Source organism: Scyliorhinus canicula, chromosome 13 (genome assembly GCF_902713615.1).
Source record: "Scyliorhinus canicula chromosome 13, sScyCan1.1, whole genome shotgun sequence".
Classification (NCBI taxonomy): Eukaryota; Metazoa; Chordata; class Chondrichthyes; order Carcharhiniformes; family Scyliorhinidae; genus Scyliorhinus; species Scyliorhinus canicula.
Window position 1 is genome coordinate 67,742,567 of NC_052158.1, and position 21,254 is coordinate 67,763,820.

Here is a 21,254-nt window from a genome sequence, read left to right on the forward strand (position 1 = left end):
ACCGTGCTGCCCCCTGTAATTACAAACAATGCAAACCCATGTTACTCTCTGGAGAACTCCCAGCCTCTTACCTGGCCTTATAATAATACTTATATAGAACAAAGAACAAAGAAAATTACAGCATAGGAACAGGCCCTTCGGCCCTCCCAGCCTGTGCCGATATATGGTTGGTCCAGTTAAACTTATGATCAATGGTAACCCCCAGGATGTTGAGAGTGGGGGATTCAGCAATGGTAATGCCATTGAATGTCAAAGGGAAATTATTAGATTCTCTCTTGTTGGGGATGGTCATTTCCTGATACTTTTGTGGCACAAATGTTACTTGCCACTTATCAGCCTAAACCATAATATTCTCCAGGTCTTGCTGCACTTGGACATGGACTGTGTCAGTTTCTGAAGAGTTGCCAACGGTGCTGAACATTGTGCTATCATCAGCGAACAGCCACACCTCTGACACTATGAAGGGCAGAGGATCACTGATGACACTGCAGAGAACCCAGAGGAGGAGGAAAGTGCAAGAGTGAAATTAAGAAGGAAATTAGGGAAGCAAAGAGTGGGCATGAAAAGTATTGGCAAATAAAGTCAAGGAAAACCCAAAGATGTTTTATAAATACACAAAGAGCTAGAGGATAGAAGTCAATTAAAGGCCACATGTGGAGGTGAAAGACATGGGAATGGTTCTCAATGAATTCCTTCCATTTATTTTCAAAAAAGGAGGTCACAATGCAGACATTGCATTTAAGGAGGAGGAGGGTGAAATATTGGCTGGGATAAAAATTGGATGAGAGAAAAAGGCAGCTCTAAAGAGTCCAGTGAACAATTTAATGCTCAAATTCTTGTGGAGCCAGGGAGAGCAGAAATCAATCTCCTGGCTCCACATGAATACCACTGTGGCTACTACTACCACAGGTCTGCACCCCAAACACTTCACCTCCTCCCCTTGGACACCCCACAGTCCTACCAGGAGGCTGGAGAGGGCTGAAATTGCTAAGCCAAACCTTTAAGGGACCTGTTCATATTCGACCGCACATTCTGTGCTGAAAAACGATGAGTTGGCTCGGCCGCTTTGTCCGCTGCTGCTGAACAGGTTATGATTGGAGTAGACATATGCATTATGAATTAGAACAAAGAACAAAGAAAAGTACAGCACAGGAACAGGCCCTTTGGCCCTCCAAGCCTGTGCCAACCATGCTGCCCGACTAAACTACAATCTTCTACACTTCCTGGGTCCGTATCCCTCTATTCCCATCCTACTCATGTATTTGTCAAGATGCCCCTTAAATGTCACTATCGTCCCTGCTTCCACCACCTCCTCAGGCAGCGAGTTCCAGGCACCCACTACCTCTTTTTAAAAACTTAGCTCATACATCTCCTCTAAACCTTGCCCCTCGCACCTTAAACCTATGCCCCCTAGTAATTGACCCCTCTACCCTGGGGAAAAGCCTCTGACTATCCACTCTGTCTCTGCCCCTCATAATTTTGTAGATCTCTATCAGGTCGCCTCTCAACCTCCGTCGTTCCAATGAGAACAAACCGAGTTTATTCAACCGCTCCTCACAGCTAATGCCCTCCAATTCTTATACTCAATGCCCCTGCCAATGAAGGCAAGCATGCCGTATGCCTTCTTGACTACCTTCTCCACCTGTGTTGCCCCTTTCAGTGACCTGTGGACCTGTACACCTAGATCTCTCTGACTTTCAATACTCTTCAGGGTTCTACCAATCACTCTATATTCCCTACCTGCATTAGACCTTCTGAAATGCATTACCTCACATTTGTCCGGATTAAACTCCATCTGCCATCTCTCCTCCCAAGTCTCCAAACGATCTAAATCCTGTTATATCCTCTGACAGTCCTCATCGCTATCCGCAATTCCACCAACCATTGTGTCGTCTGCAAACTTACTAATCAGACCAGTTACATTTTCCTCCAAATCAATTGAAAGCCATACATTTTTCATGCAACCAAGTTACATTCTTTAAGCTGTAGGAATGGAATTTGTTGTTTGAAAGCAGCTATTTGCCGCCCCTTGCCAGCTGTTTTTTTTCCAGGATCACTCTGTCCCTCCAGTTCTGGCCTCTTGAATTGCCCTCATTTGAATTGTTCCACCATTGGTGGCCATGCCTTCAGCAGCCTTTGCCCTCAGCTCTTAAACTTGCTCACTGAACCTCTCAACCTTTCTCCCTACCTCTTGCTATCAGCCACTCCTCAAAATCGATGAGCAGGTTTTTGGTCACCTGCCATAAACTCACCATGTGTGGCTCAATATAAAACTTTAACACTCTCTGGAACACCGTGGAATGTTTTTACAACATAAAAGATGATGTAGAAATCCAAGTTGTTGTGTAGACCCAATGTCACATAACTGATTAGGTGATTCCACGTTCTAGCATCGGACAATGTTATTGAAGCTGAACCTCAAATTGTACAGTCTTCATTCTTTATTCAAAACTTACAGAAAGACGAGGGAGAACGGCTGAGTGAAACCTTTATTGATTCGATCCTTATTTGTACATACCATGTCACCAAAAGGAGTTCTCATAATACAGGGACTACATCAAAGGGGGGCAGTGACACATTCTAGAAGACGGTTGCTGTCATTCAAAGTGCAGCAAAACTCGACTCTGAAACATCCATGGTGCTCAGAGAGGAGGCAAAGTCTGTTCCGGAGAATAGATTGTACTGCTCCAGATATCCTGCATTACTTCAGAGTGACATTCAGGGGCGTCTGCAGGTTCCTTTACAATGTTGATGAGCATTAGGGAGAGGAAATGGTTTCATGGTGTCTAAGAGGAAAATTGGATGCTGTGCGAGGGACTGTGCCATCACTTGCTACCTAATGTGGGGGGGGTGGGGGGGGTGGGGTGGGGGGGGGGGGGCAGGACCCCTCTATTTATACTTCCTAGTTGGCTTCTGGACATTCTGCATCCTCCTATTTTATTAGTGTCTACTGAAGTCCCTTTTATGCCAATTTCTGTTTACTTAGCTGAAAAGCAAACTAGTTTGTGCATCCTAAATGTTTCACCAGCGTGAGCAAAGATTTCTGCTGATTTTTAGTAGTTTCCCCGTCTCCATATGGTCACGTGAGCCACCGTCCACTGGTGCTTGCGCGCTGTCTCCCGGATCAGGATGGGCTCATTCTTCTCGGCAAGCAGCTCAAAGTGCGGAGCAAAGACTCGCTTCATGGTTTCGAACCCGAGCACCTCCTTGCCGGAGTCATCCTCGTACCCACCCAACCACAGTGACTGTGTCAAGAGAAAAAAAACGAGAATGAAATGAGAGTGAACAAAGGCCGGCACTTAATCAGCCAAGCACACTATTAACTACTCCTGCTGTGTAATAGTCAAATGTTCACATCTGGCGTAGCTCTTGACATCTGAGTGTAATAACCCACACAAGACCCATGGGGATGACCCGATTGATCGCTCCATAGGGCTCGTGGAATACAGCTCCTCCTGCCAATGGGAAGAGGCTTAACAGCTGGGACTTCTGAATCAATCCTTTAAAAGCCAACATGGATTGTGACCGGCATGATCGGTAGCCCTGGTTGGGACCTATGTGCTGTAGGCCCGTGTTGCAGCCTTATCTTTTGGTTATGAATAGAGTTCCTTTGAACCAGCTTCTTGGATCTACTGAGCTTTTATACTGAGAAACATAAGAACTAGGGCAGGAGTAAGCTAAACGGCCCCTCAAACCTGCTCAGCCATTCAGTAAAATCCGGTCTGATCTGATCTTGGCCTCAACATCCACTTTGCTCCCCATAACCTTTAACTTCAAGAATATGCCGATCTCAGTCTTCAATGACTCAGCCTCCACAGCTCTCTGGCATAGAGAATGATCCCCCTGATAATTTATACAATGGTGCTGTATGGGGAGCTGATGCTTTCAGGTAAGCACACTAGGAGCTTACCAGTGGCACCGTTAGTTTATATCGCAGCTTCTGCTTCAGCTTCTGGACAGCTACGTGCTCTGCTCAACAAGGCCAAATCTTACCCCCTAGCTGTGAGCCGACAGAAGCAGATGGTTCAAGCTGCAATGTTTATATGCCGAACGGGGAACTCTACTGGAGTGGTCCAGGTTTGTTTGCAAGTGCCTGCAATTGCGTTGAGTTATATAGCTGTGACTAGGTACCTGAACCATGGGGCTCTGATCTGAAATTGTTTAAATAAAGCAGTATGACAAAGATACACCCTCGGTCTAACTTCTGTGATCTCTATTTGGATTATCCAGGATATATGCACAGAAATAGGCCATTTGACCAACCAGTTGATGCCAGTGTTTATGCTCCACACGAGCCTCCTCCTATCTTTCCTCATCCAAATTTACCATTTAACCCTCTATTCCCTTCACCTCCATATGCTTGTCTAGCTTCCCCTTAAATTAATCTAAACCATTCACTTAAACAACTCCCTGTGGCAGTGAGCTCCACGTTCTCATCACTCCTCCGATAAAGAAGTTTCTTCTGAATTACCTACTGGATTTCTATTACAGTCATTGGAGATGTACCCTTGATCTAGCTCCCTCAGACCCTGTCACCGGTATTATCAATAAAGCCTTGATCTAACTCCCTCACTCAGTATTAGAGACGTTACAGATGTCTGCCATCGATCTAACTGGATCTGACATGTAGCTTGGTGGACTACATCAGAGGGGGGCAGGGGGGGCAATGACACATTCTAGAAGACGGTTGCTATCATTCAAAGTGCAGCAAAACCTGACTCTGAAACACCCATGGTGCTCAGCCTGCTCTAAGTACAAAGGATTCAGGGGAGGCAAAGCCTGAACAAGTGGGTTCCAACACATCTGAGGTTATGGGGAGAAAGCAGGATTAGGCTATTGAGTTGGATGATCAGCCATGATCATGATGAATGGCGGAACAGGCTCGAAGGGCCAAAAGGCCTCCTCCTGCTTCTATCTTCTATGTACCTGTGTGCCTTTTGAAGACAGGGAGTAGGAGGAACCAGTCGCTATTTCATCACAGTCGAACAGATGTTCTCTGTAATTCGGGCAGTCAGCAAAATAAGTATAGCCCTGATACTTTCCAAGATATTTGTTCATAGAGAACTATTTTGGGTCCATAGGGAGCCCCGCGACTCGAAGGTTTCAGAATTGGAAGCTGTTGTTTTACCTTGGGTGTGAATTCCTCGAGCCAGGTGTATGGTGATGTAATGACAAGAATTCCGCCTGGGGCCACGAGACCCGGGAGTCTGTGGAAGAAGACAAAGGGGTCGGGGAGGCGACAGATCAGGTTCCCTGCCAGCACACAGCCAAAGGATCCCAGATCTGCAGGTAGATTGCAGGCATCACCCTGCCTGAAGAAGCAGCGACTTCGATCCTGCAGAACAAAATAAAAACACTAAGTGACCAGGCGGAAATGGTGGTGCCTTTTTGCGTTGAGGATCAGCGACATCACTGCCAGAAATGGAATTTGTTTCTTATTGTCTGCACCAGCATTGAGTACAGCAAAGAATATTCCCCCAGCAGTCCCCATCCCAAACCCACCTGGACCAACTACACAATAAAGCTCCCTCTACGCTGTCTCACCATGCAGCCAGAGCTGAAGTACAAGAGTAAAGATAATAATAACAATGATCTTTATTGTCACAAGTCAGCTTACATTAACGCTGCAATGAAGTTAATTTGAAAAGCCCCGAGTCGCCACATTCGGTGCCTGTTCGGGTACACGTAGGGAGAATTCAGAATGTCCAAATTACCTAACAAGCATGTCTTTCGGGATTTGTGGGAGGAAACCGGAGCACCCGGAGGAAACCCATGCAGAGAACGTGCAGACTCCGCACAGACAATGACCCAAGCCGGGAATCGAACCAGGGGCCCTGGAGCTGTGAAGCAACAGTGCTAACCATTGTGCTATCGTGCCACCCAGAGGTTGCTCCCAGTCTGAGCTGGATTCAAATCAGATCCTGCAGATTTGAGAGGTTCTTAGCTCGCTGTTTCTCGCTATCTGCAGTGTTTAATTGACAGCTCTGATCTCCATTTTCTGGCATTAATGAGTGAAGATCCTATTACTGAATTGGGCGCAGACATTATTCTACAAGCAGATTTTGTCTCAGTGACATCAATGAACTGAAAAACACCTCGACACTTAGCTGTGGGAATAAGGAAACAAACTGCTAATCTGAAATGATAACAAAGTTTTGCAAATCGCTGCAGGACATGTTTGGCATGTAAACCGAGTTCAGTGCAAACGCTTTTGGACATTTCGCAGGCTTCTGGTGTGAACGTTGGCTTCACTGAATCCAAATGTTGGCCGTCTCCCACATTTCACTGCTCGTATTTATTTTTCCCATGGCCTCGAAATGATCCAGCCCATTCATTCATATGAAGCATCATGGTCTGGGAGAGCTGGATGCGAATCTAGACCTCATCTGGCACTGGGGGACCAGCCAAGTTACTGACCTTGGTCTTGACTGACAGACGTTTGCACCAAATGGAGTGATGGTGGGTATCCAGGCAGCAAGGAAGGTAAAATTGCCTCGGATTTGATTCTGCAGTGAGGACAGCTCCCATGGGGCTTTGGCTACAGATGAGAGAAATTGTTGATCACCTGACTGTCATCCCTAGTCAATCCAACAAGGAAAGGAATTATGATTAGGGGTACACAAAAATGGGACATTTTTAAAAATTCATTTATGGGATGTGAGCGTCACTGGCTAGGCCAGGGCTTATTCCCCGTTCTTAAATGGCATTGAGAAGGTGGTAGCAGACTGCCTTCTTGAATTTCAGCAGTCCCGATGGTGTAGGTCCACCCACTGTGCTGTTAGGGAGGGAATTCAAGAATTTTGACCGAGCGACAGTGAATGAACGGCCGATATATTTCCAAGTCGGGATGGTGAATAGCTTGGAGGGAAACCTCCCATGTATCCACTGCACTTATCCTTCTAGATTGTGGTAGTTATGGATTTGTAAGGAATGGCAAATTGGGATAGAAGCAGAACAGAAAGGGAGAGACAGAGAGCAGCATGAAAGAAATGGAAGAGAGGTATAAGTAAAGACTTGACTCAGTACTTACAATGTCCTTGGGTACCACAGCAGTGTGCTGGGTGCTCAGATCTCCTTCAGTCCTGGCATTGTAAGGGAGCTGGCCTTGTTCTTTCAGTTGGTTGCAAGCGGTCACAAACGAGAGGCTGAAGTCGATGCCCACCACCTCCTGAAATACCCGTGCCAGTTCAAACGACGCTCTCCCCACCGCACAGCCAAGGTCCAGGGCTCTGCAGGGGGCGCCACTCTGCCAAAAGTGAATAGACAGGTTACAAATGAAATGACTCCATCTTCCAGAGGGTCAGACAGAGATGGATCATGGATGACATGGTCATTGTTGGAAAAGAAAGACAGACTTTCATTTGCACAGAACCTTTCACAACATTAGAATGTTCCACCGACCCTTACACCCAAAGAAGTAATTTTGAAGTGTAGCCCCTTTTGTAATGTCGGAGACACAGCAGCCAGCAGACACATAAACAGCTGTGCTATAATAAACATATAGTTTAATGATGTTGGCTGAGGGATAAATATTTGCCAGGACACCAGGGGCAAAACATCCCTAATCAATGCTTCACAGCTCCAGGGTCCCAGGTTCGATTCCCGGCTGGGTCACTGTCTGTGTGGAGTCTGCACGTCCTCCCCGTGTGTGCGTGGGTTTCCTCCGGGTGCTCCGGTTTCCTCCCACAGTCCAAAGATGTGCGGGTTAGGTGGATTGGCCATGCTAAATTGCCCGTAGTGTAAGGTTAATGGGGGGATTGTTGGGTTACAGGTATACGGGTTACGTTGGTTTAAGTAGGGTGATCATTGCTCGGCACAACATTGAGGGCCGAAGGGCCTGTTCTGTGCTGTACTGTTCTATAAAAGTCTTTGAAATGGGATCTTTTAGGCCCACCTCAAAAAGGCAGACAGAACCTTAGTTTAAAATCTTATTCAAAGGTGTCACTCTCACCTTCGTACTGCATTGGAGTGTCAGCCCGGATTATGTGCTCAAGGATCTAAAGGGGGACTTGAAGCCTGGCTGCTGAACCCTGGAGTTCAGATTACTGCCTCCAATCACTCTACGCTATTAGTTACTACTCTATCTGTTTTAGCTCCATTTCCTGATGGCATAGGATTGCTTGTGATGAAAACTGCAGATATAATCTGCACCTCAGCTGGCTGGGGGCTTGCTTAACAGCTGTGATCCATTCCTGCAAGTGCATTGACAGCGTAAATGACTACAAAACAGCAGGGCACACAGAGAAAAGATGGGTTAACGTTTTGCAGTGTGGTTTGTTTCAAGCACACTTCAGACTCTCAGCCCTGGTATACACTTTGAGCTGGTAACACAGTCATTTGCAGATCCAAGGGTTTAGAACTGTCAGAAAGAAAATCCAGTTCCGTTTGACACTCGAATAATATAAAAATGACTCTCCCCTTCCCAGTGCACGATAGTGCCGGTGCAGGAGCCACCCATCGCACTGTACGCCCATCATACTGCATCATATATTAAAACATGTTATCACATACATGCCATGGGTCATGTAAAAAAACAACATAAAGCCGTAGAGGTTTATAACACATCCGATGGTGTGCAGCCATTGTAACCATGCCAGCTCTTTGCGAGAGCAGGGGAGGCTGTGGTTTAATGGTATTGTCACTGGACTAGTAATTCAGAGGCCGAGGGTTTGAGACTGCTCTGAGGACCCGCCACGACAGATGGTGAAATCGGAACTCAATAAAGTCGGGAATGAAATGTCTGATGATGACCATGAAACCATTGTCGATCGTCGTAAAAACCCATCTGGTTCATTCATGTCCCTTCGGGAAAGAAATCTGTCGTCCTTACCTGACCTGGCCTACATGTGACCCCTGACCCACAGCAAAGCAGTTGACCCTTAAATGCCCTCAGGGATGGGCAATAAATGCTGGGCCCAGCCAGCGACACCCACATCCCATGAACAAATTTAAAAAATATCCCAAACTGATCCCAATGCCCTGCTACCCCTTCATATCCCTCCACTTTCCTATTCAAATATTTATTTACTCTGCCCTCAAATCACACAATAGCCTTAACTACTCTCTGTGGCAAACCATCTCATCACATTTGCATAACAAGAACTACTCTGAAACTCAATCCTCACTCTCAACGGCCATCTTAAAATGATACTTCCTCATCACTGACTCCCTAAGTGGAGAAAAGAGCCTTTCCTCATTCATTCTATCAAAACCACTCATAATTTATTTCTTTAAAAACCTCAGTTAAGTTTACACCTTCAGCTCAGAACAAGGGCCAGATGTTTTGTCTCACAATGGAAGTATAAATTGGGTCGTGAAACACTGAAATTTTATTTTGAAGGACTTTGCTCTGCCTTCCTGACTGTGCACCATTTTCATGTGGCCTTTTTTGCGGGTCGAAAATGCAAAACACGCACGCCTCTTCCGAGGTTAGGATCCCCATTGAGAAGAGCACCGGAAAATTATATTTCCTCCCACATACTCTTTCCGTCTGCTGGGGCGGGTTTTGTAAGCCCTAATAAAATGCAACTCCTTGGAGAATTCATTTTTTTTTTTTTTTTTTAATTTTTTTATTGGAATTTTTTGCAGAAAATATAACAAAAAGTATAGCAAAAAGCAGTAATATGCAACTAACAGCCCCATAACACCCACAATTCCCCCCATACTGTAACATCACATGTATCACATTCCCCCACCCCCCCCCCCCAAACAAGAGAACTTAACCATAAATTAAAATTAGATAAATCAAATTTAAATAAAATAAGCTAACATAATCAACCCCCCCCCCCCCCCCCCCCCACCCCCCCCCCGGGTTGCTGCTGCTACTGTCCCAGTACCCTATCGTTGAGCCAGAAAGTCGAGGAAAGGTTGCCACCGTTTAAAGAACCCTTGCACCGATCCTCTCAGGGCGAATTTAACCTTCTCAAGCTTAATAAAGCCCGCCATGTCATTGATCCAGGTCTCCACGCTTGGGGGCCTCGCGTCCTTCCACTGTAGCAAAATCCTTCGCCGGGCTACTAGGGACGCAAAGGCCAGCACACCGGCCTCTTTCGCCTCCTGCACTCCCGGCTCTACCCCAACCCCAAAGATCGCGAGTCCCCATCCTGGCTTGACCCTGGATCCCACCACCCTTGACACCGTCCTCGCCACCCCCTTCCAGAACTCCTCCAATGCCGGGCATGCCCAGAACATATGGGCATGGTTCGCTGGACTCCCCGAGCACCTGGCACACCTATCTTCACCCCCAAAGAACCTATTCATCCTCGTCCCAGTCATGTGGGCCCTATGCAGCACCTTGAATTGGATGAGGCTAAGCCGCGCACACGAGGAGGAAGAATTTACCCTCTCCAGGGCATCAGCCCATGTCCCGTCTTCGATCTGTTCCCCCAGTTCCCCCTCCCACTTCGTTTTCAGCTCCTCTACTGACGCCTTCCTTGGAGAATTCATGACCACTGGGGATGCTTGCTGAGGAATTGAGAGAATTTTGAAAGCTATGTGCAAAATGTTTTCACACTGTCAAATTTCACTATTAGATGCTGCATTATAACGTGGTTGTGTTTTTTTTTGTAATGTAATTATATTGAAGTTTTCAAGTTTTAACAATTATCACTTCAAAACAAAAGAAAAAAGAGAAAAAAAAGCCACAGGTATCAATGCAGAACAGGTGCAGGACAGATCAAAAGCCATTGCAAACATAGGAACAAATTAGACCGGATGAGTCGGGGACAATATCCCAAACATGTTCCCTCCATGGATACAAGTTCCATCTGCACCGGAGCAGGATACAGTCAACAGCACAGAGTTACATCACACCCATAGTTGCAAAGAAAAATAACAGAGGAATAAGAAACCCCAGAGCTCAGGGGAAAAGTTACACTGATACCCACAACGCAAATGCCTCGAGGTTAAAAAGGTTAGCATCAGATCCCAGCCGGAAGTGGGGAGCGATGTGGGGGTGGGGGTGGGGGAGGGGGGGACCCTGTTATTAGAGAAGTGGGGGTCATCAGCACACATCCCAAAGGGGGGGGGGGGGGTCCCAGAGGGCTAGCCCTCCTTACCCTAGCACCAGGGAACGCACTTGACAACCAGGACCACTTAGAAAAAAGGGTTGGGCTACCAAAGAGAGAAAGAATGGATGCTCTGATCAAAATTGAAAGAACAAAAACAGGAAAGAAAACCCCCAAAATATGAGCCCTAACTGTCCACAGCGAGGACAAACTAATCGTACCAACTCCAACTCTTCACCCCTCACCCCGCTCTGGCTCCACTCATCGTCCTTCTAAGCGAGATGGGGATAGTAGAAACAACAAAACGCACCCACCCTCCCTCCACCACAAGGATTGCCAGACAATATAAGTCCCATAAACGTTTAGGATAAAGTCTGAGCACAAATCCCACATTCAACATTTGGCTTAACATGATATAAACTAGTTCAATCAGGAAACTCAGTGGTACAGGCCATTACACCAACATTATTTACTTACCTGTAAACGGAAACAATTGACAACATGAGGAGACAACAACATGATCAACAGGGAGCAAAGTCCAGGATAATAACCGAGATGCAGAAACGCAAGGCAGTCCTCCGGATAAAGAATTCTTCACAGGCGCACAAAGAAAGAAGAGATCAGGGTCAATGAGCACTCTTCAGGATCTCTCAGGGGTTCCAATAATCAAAGCATGAGCACCATTACTTCCATCATGTCGTCTCCTCAGAGCCCAGGCAGTCAACAACCAGGCCCCAGCCAAGGGATGATGACCTGACCAACTCGCCACCCCCAACCCCTCACAACCAACATTCAGAACAGGACAACACAAGACCGGCAATGGGCAGGCTACACCAACCCCAGGCCCCAAAGACAGGATTATAGGTGCTCCATCAATTTTCTCTAATGCAAGAACCTCCTCATGTGCCTCGATAAAAACGCCCCTCAACTCTCTGACTTGGGGCCTGACGATCTATACCTCAGAGCCGAGATTGTCGGCCATAACAGCATCTTCATTGTCATCTATTATCCGTGACGCGCACCAGATCATCAGGGTGGAAGCTTGCCCCAAAGCAACTGCACCCCAACTCCTTCTAGCTGCCATGAGCAAACAATGATTTAAGCCTTCCACCTCGGCTCCATCATGTAGAAACATCAACCAACAATTCTCGATAAGAGTATAAACCATGTAAATCAAGAAAGGACAAAAAACAAATGTGCACAAGGATAAAAAAGTTGGATTAAAAAGAGATGAAGCTCATGAAAATGCAGCCCCCTCCCTTACATCACATGACCCCCCCCCCCCCCCCCCCCCCGCCCGCCCCACCCACCATAGTTGTGTTTTTAATGCAGCAATTCATTGTAGGGCTCTGTCCTGCATGGGTAAGTTGACCCTTATATTGACTACCGTTGTGTAAGTGTTGACATGCATTACAGTGCTTTATTCGTGCAGAAAATGTTACAAAGCATTCAGAAATGCGTTGGTGAATTATCCTCTTCATGTTTGGAATTTGAATTTCAATATACAGCAGCTCTGACTCCGAAAGAACATGCCTCACTTTTGAAAGGTACAAGAAACTAAGCACTTGCTCCCCTTAATTTATTGTCAGGCGATCAGCTTTGAAAAGTTAGCATCTGTTCTTTTAATTTTATACTTTGGAGTTGGAAGCCATTGTTTTGATAGATTTGGCCACTATGAATGCTTGGCTAAGTCCAAAAAAAAAATGTTGGAGTCCTTAGCTTTGTTGACACAGCTGTCCAAGGGATTGACTGACAGTTTATGAGTTTGTAATAGTATATTCTGCCTTTGTGGTTTCAAGGTTGTTCTTTACACAGCTTAATGACTGCTGAAAGGCTTAACTTTTTTCCTATGGAGAACAGTTTTTACTGTATCAGTGATAGACTTTTGAACATTATTATGTGACATTATTAAAGGTTTAATTATTTTTACACCTGCATTTAAAATAATTACCATTGCTATTTCATGGCTACTGAGGACTGTACATAGTGGATCATGGGTGAGTGGTTATAGAGGATACATGAGGGGCATGCAGGTGGCATTGGAGATCTGAGGGGGCATGTGGTGGCACAGAAGGTGGGTTGAGAGGCGTGGGGATGGGGGTGAGGTTTGTGGATGGGGGGGGTTTCTAATGATGTTTGAAGCTGGGCTGCTTTCCCTGCGAATACAGGCAGGCCTTCTAAACAACCTACCTCTGCAGTCACACTCCTCATGCATTCCATCATTGTCACAAACTGCACTGTGCACGCAAACCCTACGTGAATAAACAAAAACGCTGGGCAAAGTCAGACATGGGAAGGGTGTGCATTTCTAAGCTGCAGAAGTGCCCAATTTGCATTTTCCCATTCTTATAGGAAAATCCGGGCCTGAAGATTCTCCTTATAACTGTAGTCCCCTTTCCCTGGTTCCACCCTGGTGAAACTGTCTCCGTAGATTTAATAATCGTCTCGATAATGGGGCATCAGCACTGTGCACAATATGACCTAACCACTGCTCCCTATAACACTACCAATGTTCTTGTAATCTCAGAATCCCTACAAAGCAGAAGGAGGCCATTCGGCCCATCAAGTCCGCACCGACCTTTTGAATGAGCACGCTACCAATCCCCCGTCCTATTCCTGCAACCCCACACTGCCTAGGACCAATCCACCTGATCTGCACATCTTCGGACTTTGGGAGGATGCAGAGATCCTTCAGTGTGATTTGGACAAGTTGGGCGAGTGGGCAAATGAATGGCAGATAAAGTATAATTCGGATAAATCTGACGTGATCCACTTTGGCAGCAAAAACAAGAAGGCAGACTAGTATCTGAATGGCCATAAATTAGGAGAGGGGGCAGCAGGGTGGCACAGTGGTTAGCATTGCTGCCTGTGGCGCTGAGAACCCGGGTTCGAATCCCGGCCCTGGGTCATTGTCCGTGTGGAGTTTGCACATTCTCCCCGTGTCTGCGTGGGTTTCACCCCCACAACCCAAATAAGATGTGCAAAGTGTAGGTGGATTGGCCACGCTAAAATTGCCCCTTAATTGGAAAAAAATAATTGGCTACTCTAAATTTTAAAAATAAATAAATAAATAAATAAATTAGGAGAGGGGAACGTGCAATGAGACCTGGGTGTCCTCATACACCAGTCACTGAAGGTAAGCATGCAGGTACAGCAGGTGGTAAAGAAGCCAAATGGTATGTTGGCCTTCATTGTAAGGGGATTCGAGTACAGGAGCAGGGATGTCTTGCTGTAATTATCCAGGGTTTTTGTGAGGCCACACCTGGAATATTGTGTGCAGTTTTGGTTTCCTTATCTGAGGAAGGATGTTCTAGTTATAGAGGGTGTGCAGAGAAGGTTACCAGGCTGATTCTTGGGATGACAGGACTAATGTACGAGGAGAGATTGAATCGGTTAGGATTATATTCGCTGGAGTTCAGAGGAATCAGGGGGGATCTCATAGAAACTTATAAAATTCGAACAGGACTGGACAGGGTAGATGCAGGAAGGATGTTCCCGATGGTGGGTGTGTTCAGAACCAGGGGGTCACAGTCTGAGGACACAGGGTAGACCATTTAGGACAGAGATGAGGAGACATTTCTTCATCCAGAGATTGGTGAGCCTGTGGAATTAATTACCACAGGAAGTAGTTAGGTCCAAAACATTGTATGGTTTCAAGAAGCACTTAGATATAGCACTTAGGGCGAAGGGGATTAAGCGGGATTAGACTATTGAGTTGGATGATCAAATATGATCATAATGAACGGTGGAGCGGGCTTGAAGGGCCAAATGGCCTCCTCCTGCTTCTATTTTTTTAAATGTTTCTAAACAGGAGGACCCAGAGGAAACCCACGCAGACACAGGGAGAATTTGCAAACCCCTAAGACGATTACACGAGGCCAGAATCGAACCCGGGTCCCTGGCACTGTGAGGCAGCAGTGCTAATCACTGTGCCGCCCAATCTATGTGGCCATTTAATAATTCAAAGAGTGGAATTTTGCATTCACCCTCTAATGCATTTTACGGCTTGAAAATACAGCATGTGGCCTGCCAGCTGCCTACCGCTCTCACCTGACCTGTCTCCCAATTTAACCTCGGGAATAGAACATACAGTACAGAAGTAGGCCATTCAGTCCATCGAGTTTGCACCGACTCACTTAAGCCCTCACTTCCACCCTATCCTCGTAACCCAATAACCCCTCCTAAACTTTTTGGTCACTAAGGGCAATTTATCATGGCCAATCCACCTAACTTGCACATCTTTGGACTGTGGGAGGAAACCGGAGCACCCGGAGGAAACCCACGCAGACACGGGGAGAACGTGCAGACTCCACACAGACAGCGACCCAAGCCGCGAATCAAACCTGGGATCCTGGAGCTGTGAAGTAACTGTGCTAACCACTATGCAACCGTGCTCTCCCTCTGCTCCACAGATAGGAGAGGAAATCTTGCCCTTGGTCAATCAATGCCCTGCCAGGCATTAAATAGTTTAGAGGCAGCCAGTATTAGCGTGGAAATATTCCTCACTGACTCTGCCGCTATTCACTCAATCCTGTCCACAATGTTGCTGGCCCTTTTTAAGGCTTTCATTTTCACATTCAAGGTTTAACATCACGAAACCTCTCGCTCTCTCTGCAACTGTTCACAACATCAGCAGCTTTTCACTGGAAGTAAATTCCAATTCCTTGTTTTTCCTCTCATGCAAATTTTAATTCAATATTTTCAAGTCAGTTTAGTGCTGTAAAGTGAGTGCTGGGGAGTGAAATGCTTATTCCAGTTTTATTAGCAATAGAAACACCAAACAGGTTAGATATGGCCCAGGTATCTCTTGAATAAATAAAACTGAGAAAAAGGTTCCGTTTTTGCATCAGCGTAGCAATTGAATTTCCTAATCACTGGAGTAATCCAGAGTATGTGTTTATTTTTATTTATTTTCTGTTCTTTATAAATTTAGAGTACCCAATTAATTTTTTCCAATTAAGGGGCAATTTAACGTGGACAATCCAGCTATCTTGCACATCTTTGGCTTAAATAAGAACATAAGAACTAGGAGCAGGAGTAGGCCATCTGGCCCCTCGAGCCTGCTCCGCCATTCAATGAGATTATGGCTGATCTTTTGTGGACTCAGCTCCACTTTCCGGTCCGAACACCATAACCCTTAATCTCTTTTTTCTTCAAAAAACTATCTATCTTTACCTTAAAAACATTTAATGAAGGAGCCTCAACTGCTTCACTGGGCAAGGAATTCCATAGATTCACAACCTTTTGGGTGAAGAAGTTCCTCCTAAACTCAGTCCTAAATCTACTTCCCCTTATTTTGAGGCTATGCCCCCTAGTTCTGCTTTCACCCGCCAGTGGAAACAACCTGCCCGCATCTATCCTATCTATTCCCTTCATAATTTTAAATGTTTCTATAAGATCCCCCCTCATCCTTCTAAATTCCAACGAGTACAGTCCCAGTCTATTCAACCTCTCCTCGTAATCCAACCCCTTCAGCTCTGGGATTAACCTAGTGAATCTCCTCTGCACACCCTCCAGTGCCAGTACGTCCTTTCTCAAGTAAGGAGACCAAAACTGAACACAATACTCCAGATGTGGCCTCACTAACACCTTATACAATTGCAGCATAACCTCCCTAGTCTTAAACTCCATACCTCTAGCAATGAAGGACAAAATTCCATTTGCCTTCTTAATCACCTGTTGCACCTGTAAACCAGCTTTCTGTGACTCATGCACTAGCACACCCAGGTCTCTCTGCACAGCAGCATGCTTTAATATTTTATTGTTGAAATAATAATCCCGTTTGCTGTTATTCCTACCAAAATGGATAACCTCACATTTGTCAACATTGTATTCCATTTGCCAGACCCTAGCCCATTCACTTACCCTATCCAAATCTCTCTGCAGACTTCCAGTATCCTCTGCACTTTTCACTTTACCACTCATCTTAGTGTCATCTGCAAACTTGGACACATTACCCTTGGTCCCCAACTCCAAATCATCTATGTAGATTGCGAACAATTGTGGGCCCAACACTGATCCCTGAGGGACACCACTAGCTACTGATTGCCAACCAGAGAAACACCCATTAATCCCCACTCTTTGCTTTCTATTAATTAACCAATCCTCTATCCATGCTACTACTTTACCCTTAATGCCATGCATCTTTGTGGGTTGTGGGAGCGAAACCCACACAAACACGGGAAGAATGTGCAAACTCCACACAGACAGCGACCCAGAGCCGGGATCAAACCTGGGATCTCGACGCCGTGAGGCAGCAGGGCTAACCCATTGCACCATTGTGCTGTCCTTAGAGTACGTGTTTAAATGCCATCATGGGATTTGAAATTGGAATCTCACAATCCCACTGACCCATTACCTCATCCCAGAATGAGAAAGGACAGTGTCTGACCCACTGTCCCACCCAGTCCCAGAGTGTGAAAGGACAGTGTCTGACCCACTGACCCACCCAGTCCCAGAGTGTGAAAGGACAGTGTCTGACCCACTGTCCCACCCAGTCCCAGAGAGTGAAAGGACAGTGTCTGACCCACTACCCACCCAGTCCCAGATTGTGAAAGGACCCTGTCTGACCCACTGTCCCACCCAGTCCCAGAGTGTGAAAGGACAGTGTCTGACCCAGTCCCAGAGTGTGAAAGGACAGTGTCTGACCCACTGTCCCACCCAGTCCCAGATTGTGAAAGGACAGTGTCTGATCCACTGTCCCACCCAGTCCCAGTGTGTGAAAGGACAGTGTCTGACCCACTGTCCCACCCAATCCCAGAGTGTGAAAGGACAGTGTCTGACCCACTGACCCACCCAGTCCCAGAGTGTGAAAGGACAGTGCCTGACCCACTGTCCCACCCAGTCCCAGTGTGAAAGGACAGTGTCTGACCCACTGTCCCACCCAGTCCCAGAGTGTGAAAGGGCAGTGTCTGACCCACTGTCCCACCCAGTCCCAGAGTGTGACAGGACAGTGTCTGACCCACTGTCCCACCCAGTCCCAGAGTGTGAAAGGGCAGTGTCTGACCCACTGTCCCACCCAGTCCCAGAGTGTGAAAGGACACTGTCTGACTCACTGACCCACCCAGTCCCAGAGTGTGAAAGGACAGTGTCTGACCCACTGTCCCACCCAGTCCCAGGGTGTGAAAGGACACTGTCTGACTCACTGACCCACCCAGTCCCAGAATGTGAAAGGACAGTGTCTGGCCCACTGTCCCACGCAGTCCCAGAGTGTGAAAGGACACTGTCTGACCCACTGTCCCACCCAATCCCAGAGTGTGAAAGGACAGTGTCTGACCCACTGACCCACCCAGTCCCAGAGTGTGAAAGGACAGTGTCTGACCCACTGTCCCACCCAGTCCCAGAGTGTGAAAGGACAGTGTCTGACCCACTGTCCCACCCAATCCCAGAGTGTGAAAGGACAGTGTCTGACCCACTGTCCCACCCAGTCCCAGAGTGTGAAAGGACAGTGTCTGACCCACTGACCCACCCTGTCCCAGAGTGTGAAAGGACAGTGTCTGACCCACTGTCCCACCCAGTCCCAGAGTGTGAAAGGACAGTGTCTGACCCACTGTCCCACCCAATCCCAAAGTGTGAAAGGACAGTGTCTGACCCACTGTCCCACCCAGTCCCAGAGTGTGAAAGGACAATGTCTGACCCACTGTCCCACCCAGTCCCAGAGTGTGAAAGGACAGTGTCTGACCCACTGTCCCACCCAGTCCCAGAGTGTGAAAGGACAGTGTCTGACCCACTGTCCCACCCAGTTTTAGATGTTCTCTTTTCTTTCTCTTCTGATGTTGACTGAGCCCCTGCAGTTCTTTATAATAATTATTTGCAAGAGGTTTTAACTGGAGGTTCAACCTGCGCTGTGTCTGTTACCTGTTGAGCAAAATATTTGATGCATTCCTGAGCACACCTCTGTGGGAAGTTCTGGAGCGAGACCGGGTCGGTGATGTACAGCGACAGTTCCTGAGGTGAGCCGAAATGGAAGAGGAGGTATTCGTTCAGAGCCCTCTGTGTTTCGTACACATTCCCCTTTGACTCTGGCTTTCCTCTTGAGGCCACGCGGCGTCTCCAGATTTGGTAGAAGGTGTAGCCGCCGGCAAGCAGGACCGCAGACCCGACCAGCACAAACTGGCCGTCTCTCAAAGCGTGAATCACAGGCATTGTGAGGCAGGCCAAGGTCAGAAAGCAGCAGATGGAAACTGGAGGAGCCACGAATGCGAAAGGGGGAATATAACAACAGGAATGAGCTCTGGTAATGAATGCGATCACTTCCCTTATCACAAGGTCACTGAAACGTCGGTTGAAACAGCTCTTTGTCAGCGGAAAACTTTGAATTCAAAGCACCTTAACCCACTCCATGAATCCTTTAACCTACACCGACGGAAAGCCAGTTTTCAATGCTGCAGTTTTTCTCTGCTTACTGGTCTGGCTTGACCTTTGTCCTCAAAGTGCCGTGCTCCAATTGGGCAAGAACACAGTGCTGAACTGGAATTGCAAACAAGCGGGAGGGGGGGGAGGGGTCAGTGTCAGGGGAAGATTTGCAGCTTGTGCCATTGCTACTCACTGCATTCCTTTTCCCAAGTTCTGCCAGGACCGTATCTGTCCTTTCACTTTGGGTCCCGTTTGTGGTGGATCAATGCTGTGTTTGCATAATCCTCCCCTCTGGCTCCGTCAGATTCCACCACCAAAGACAGGCACCCGATTGTCTCAGCGCAGGCAGATCAGTTTTACCTTTTCCGCGTTCACCTCCAGCCAAGCAGATGCTGGAGCTGGGAAGGGACGGACACTGTCATCAGTCTGAAGGCAGGATTTTCCGGATCCCGCCCGCGGCCGGCGATGCCTGCCGTTGTCGGGGCTGGAAAATTCCACCCGGATTGTTCGGTACAGCACGAATCCCGGGACAGCAAGTGTGCTTGTGTTCAATCCCACATCATAGCACCAGCTTGCACTCATCCAGTTTAATCATCGATTACTTTTCGAACCATCCTAAGGTGCATTTAAGGACATTAAGGTGAATGGCATCATCAAAGCGTGCAAAGAGACATTCTCACGGCATGGCATCCCGAACACCGTCATGAGCGACAATGGCCCGTGCTTCCACAGTCGAGAATGGTCCACATTTGCCAAGGGCTACAATTTCAGGCATGTCACCTCCAGTCCGCACTATCCAAATGGCAAAGTCGAAAAAGGGGTGCATATCGTTAAGCAGCTCATCCGCAAGGCCACGGACTCCGCTTCCGACATACACCTTGCACTACTTGGGTACCGGGTGACTCCCTTGTCCACTGGCATGTCGCCAGCTCAACTGCTGATGAACAGGGAACTGCGGATGACGCTTCCAGCCATACACCTGCCCAACCTTGATCACCTCCCAGTGCTGCAGAAGATGCAGCAGCTTCGCAACAGCCAGAAGCAAGGCTGTGACGCACATGCCACCGATCTGGAAGTGCTATCCCCGGCAGACACGGTGAGGATCAAGATACCGGATGGTGGGTGGTCTGCTCCGGCTGTCGTTGCCGCGCCCAGATCCTATGTCATACATATGGCTGATGGCTCCATTGTGTGAAGGAATCAAAGGGCACTGCGAAAAGTTGCTTGCCCACAACCACTTTCCCCTCCGTTTCCACATGTCGAATTGCCACCTCCAGACTCCTCGAACCACGAGGCCACCAGTCGTGCCTCCCACTAACCTGTCAAGACACCGTCATCCCCTCCACCACCTCTCTGGCGGTCAACGAGGATCAGACGCAAGCCTCAAAGACTGGACTTGTGAGCATTTGTTTTGTTTGTTCTGTTCAGTATTCCTCAGTCAGTCACATTAGACAGACACATTCACATGTATATACATCTGAAAAAAAACTAAAAAAAGGGGAGATATGATATGCAAATATGCAACCAATGAACACTCAGAATAGGATACAACCAATGGGCAGTCAGGACACTCAGAGGTGGCATCACAACAAGGGGGCATGACATAAACACTATTAAAGGGATGAGGCACTCACACCCTGCCTCTTTCCACACACAGACATCTTGGGTTGGCGAATCGCCGGGGCCGGCGTGAATTCTGCCCCCGCCGGCTGCCATATTCTCCAGCGCCGGGGATTTAGCGGGGTCGGGAATCGAGCTGCGCTGATTGGCGGCCGCTGGCAGTGGACCCTCCTCCCGGCGATTCTCCATGATGGGCCGTGTGGCCACCCGTTTTCGGCAGGTCCCGCCGGCATATGTTTCGACAGATATTTGCCGGCGGGACCTGGCTCCGCG

General features: G+C 47.5%; 2 protein-coding genes across 25 annotated transcripts in view; one reads left to right on the top strand and one right to left on the bottom strand.

Annotated features, from left to right (window-relative positions):
• kif1aa (kinesin family member 1Aa) overlaps positions 1–21,254 on the top strand; it is a 397,377-nt gene that overhangs the window by 85,585 nt on the left and 290,538 nt on the right. The gene's annotated exons all lie outside the window — the stretch shown is intronic.
• On the bottom strand, positions 2,472–19,430 carry LOC119976269. Its single transcript, XM_038816670.1, has 4 exons — positions 18,864–19,430; positions 7,031–7,246; positions 5,129–5,335; positions 2,472–3,245 (listed from the first exon to the last, which is right to left on the bottom strand). The coding sequence occupies exons 1-4, from the start codon at positions 19,149–19,151 to the stop codon at positions 3,054–3,056; spliced, it is 903 nt and encodes a 300-aa protein (XP_038672598.1). The 5' UTR covers positions 19,152–19,430; the 3' UTR covers positions 2,472–3,053.

What these genes read in the sequence shown, in the direction of transcription:
- LOC119976269 (XM_038816670.1), bottom strand. Translation starts at nt 19,151, where the DNA reads ATGCCTGTGATTCACGCTTTGAGAGACGGCCAGTTTGTGCTGGTCGGG. An exon ending in TCAAATATTTTGCTCAACAG is followed by an intron (nt 7,247 to 18,863) that starts GTAACAGACACA and finishes CACTTTTGGCAG; the next exon opens with AGTGGCGCCCCCTGCAGAGC. An exon ending in TCGAGGAATTCACACCCAAG is followed by an intron (nt 3,246 to 5,128) that starts GTAAAACAACAG and finishes CTCTTGACACAG; the next exon opens with TCACTGTGGTTGGGTGGGTA.